This window comes from Pinus tabuliformis, chromosome 3_1 (assembly GCF_031772625.1).
Source record: "Pinus tabuliformis cultivar Carrire ecotype Pingquan chromosome 3_1, CPIR1, whole genome shotgun sequence".
Lineage (NCBI taxonomy): Eukaryota > Viridiplantae > Streptophyta > Pinopsida > Pinales > Pinaceae > Pinus > Pinus tabuliformis.
The window spans coordinates 892,510,282-892,512,591 of NC_142301.1; the positions used below are offsets into that span (position 1 = coordinate 892,510,282).

General features: G+C 37.1%; 1 protein-coding gene across 4 annotated transcripts; it reads left to right on the forward strand.

Moving 5' to 3' along the window:
• Positions 1-385: 385 nt before the first annotated feature.
• Positions 386-2,093, forward strand: LOC149190492 (uncharacterized). Of its 4 annotated transcripts, none has more exons than XM_089412191.1 (3): positions 386-807; positions 921-1,037; positions 1,510-2,093. In XM_089412191.1, the coding sequence occupies exons 1-3, from the start codon at positions 724-726 to the stop codon at positions 1,618-1,620; spliced, it is 312 nt and encodes a 103-aa protein (XP_089268317.1). In that variant the 5' UTR covers positions 386-723; the 3' UTR covers positions 1,621-2,093. The 4 variants fall into 4 exon arrangements, with proteins under 4 accessions (XP_089268317.1, XP_089268318.1, XP_089268319.1 ...); XM_089412192.1 differs by having other exon boundaries at positions 1,513-2,093; XM_089412193.1 differs by having other exon boundaries at positions 389-807; positions 1,458-2,093.
• The last annotated feature ends 217 nt before the right edge of the window (positions 2,094-2,310 follow it).

Below are 2,310 nucleotides of genomic sequence, written 5' to 3' on the forward strand. Positions count from 1 at the left end.
TCTTGAATTAGAAAACGACATGAACACAAACACAAATAGTAAGTTTTTTTTTGAAATAATTAACCACCACATCAATTAATTAATTTATAATAAAAATGAGTTTGGCTGAAAAAGTTTTCCGTTGGAAGAATTGGGAGTGCGAGTGGGAGTGGGACTATAGACCTCCGTAAAATAGAAATAACTATCATGCATGAGTTGGTCAGAAACGCGTGATTTGTAAAAAGCCAAAGAAAGCCGAAATATACGCTGATCTTTAAAAAGCAAAGAAAGCCGAAATATCCGCTGATCAAAGCCGAAATATCCGCTGATGTGTAAAAAGCGAAGAAAGCGGAAGAGGTACAGAGAATCAGGCATATCATTTATAGAGAATCAGGCATATCATTCATCTATTTTAGGTTAAAGTAAAACGAGGCGGAAGCACCTATAAATTTTAAATTTCGTTTGTGATATGTTTTCTGGGAAGAGCCTCCATTTGGGTGTCTGGTTCTTGTGTGTTTGTGGAGAGAGACTTTATAGTTAAAATTTAATGTCCAAAATTTGTATGTTGCCAGAAGAGAATGACAATGGATTTGGACCTCTAGTCCGTTTCAGAGAATCCTCTGTTGGATGCAATTTTGATGAATTCTCGACAGAATAGATCCTCTTTTGGATGCAATTTTGATGAACTCTCGACTTTCTATCGATGAGCACAATAGATTTTTATGAATTCTCGACTTTCTGTCGATGAGCACAATGGATTTTTATGAAATCTCTTTCTGTTCCAGAAGATCCTCTGCTACATCCAATGGATCGAGCACGATTGATTTGGTCTGTTCCAGAAGATCCTCTGCTATTTCTTGATTCGGTTATTGATTTAGATATGCGCTCTGTCCCTTTGAATGTATATATCAAAGTAAATTCATTTATCATTTTATGTACAGGAACAACCAACCGCTACGGGGAGAGTTGTTATATTACAATGCGCTCTTGTTACTGCTGCTACACAAACCCTCTTTCTCCTTGTGCTATTCTCTTTGCCTATTCAAAATTGGTTTCAGGTACTCTGTTTATTTCCTTCCTCTGTGTTTATTTAAATTAAATTTAATGTAATTTGTTCTTCTCATAAATTCTCTATTTCATTTTCTTTAACTAGTTTAACCTCCCTCGCCTTCACCTTAGTTTAGTTGATTTTGATAATTAGTTTATCTTGTTCGATCTAGGTTTCATTTATGTCTTGACTTTCAAATTTGTGTTGGTTGCAAGAACAAGTATAAAATCATTTTTCCAGTCTCGCTTAGGTTCAGCTTCCAGAACAAGTATAAACTCATTTTTCCATATTAGCGTAAAATCCATTGACTTCTTGATACTAATTTCAACCAGCCGACCTCTAATACTAATTTCAATTACTTGAATACTATCCTTCATTGCTCCCTGACATTACGCGTGAACCATGGTCTTCGTTTTCTTCTCTGCTCTAGGGCTTTCATATTATCTGTTTGTAACGAGGATTGATCCTAAGGCTGTGCACAGAAGATTTGTGAAGCTGAACGAGAAACTTCTAAAGGCAGCTGTCAAACCCAACGCTTGTACAAACATGGAATTCACAAATGCCACCAGTGTGTGACAGATAAGGTATGCTAAGTAGTGGGCGCTTGGAGTTGATCAAACGTTCAAACCAATTTGAATGTAGATGCCAAGTAGTGGGCGTGTATTTGTCAGAGGCAAGTTTGTTATATTATCTAACAATAAAGAAGCATCTGACACTCATAATGCGACGTGTGTCTGTATTGCGCTCCTCCAACGTTCAATCCACACCGGAAATACGTATATACGGTGGAATGTTCCAGATGGGTTGATCCAACGTTCAAACCTGAAATTCAGGTATCCGGTGTACGGTTCCAGGTGATACAAGCCGTTCAACCAACTTGGTAAATGGCTATATATATCTCTTTCGAAGTTCATTTATTTGAATGTAGATGCCAAGTAGTGGGCGTGCTTTTGTCAGAGGCAAGTTTGTTATATTATCTGACAATAAAGAAGCGTCTTACACTCCATAATGCCACTTGTGTTTGTATTACGCTCCTCCAACGTTCAAACCCCACCGGAAATACGTATATACGGTGGAATGTTCCAGATGGGCTGATCAAACGTTCAAACCAGAAATTCATATATCCGGTGTACAGTTCCAGATGATACAAGCCGTTCAATTAACTTGGTAAATGGCTATATATATCTCTTTCGAAGTTCATTTTGTAAATGGCTATATATATTTCTTTCGAAGTTCATTTTCTAAATCGTAATGTCGGAGTGTATAGATTCAATATCATCAAG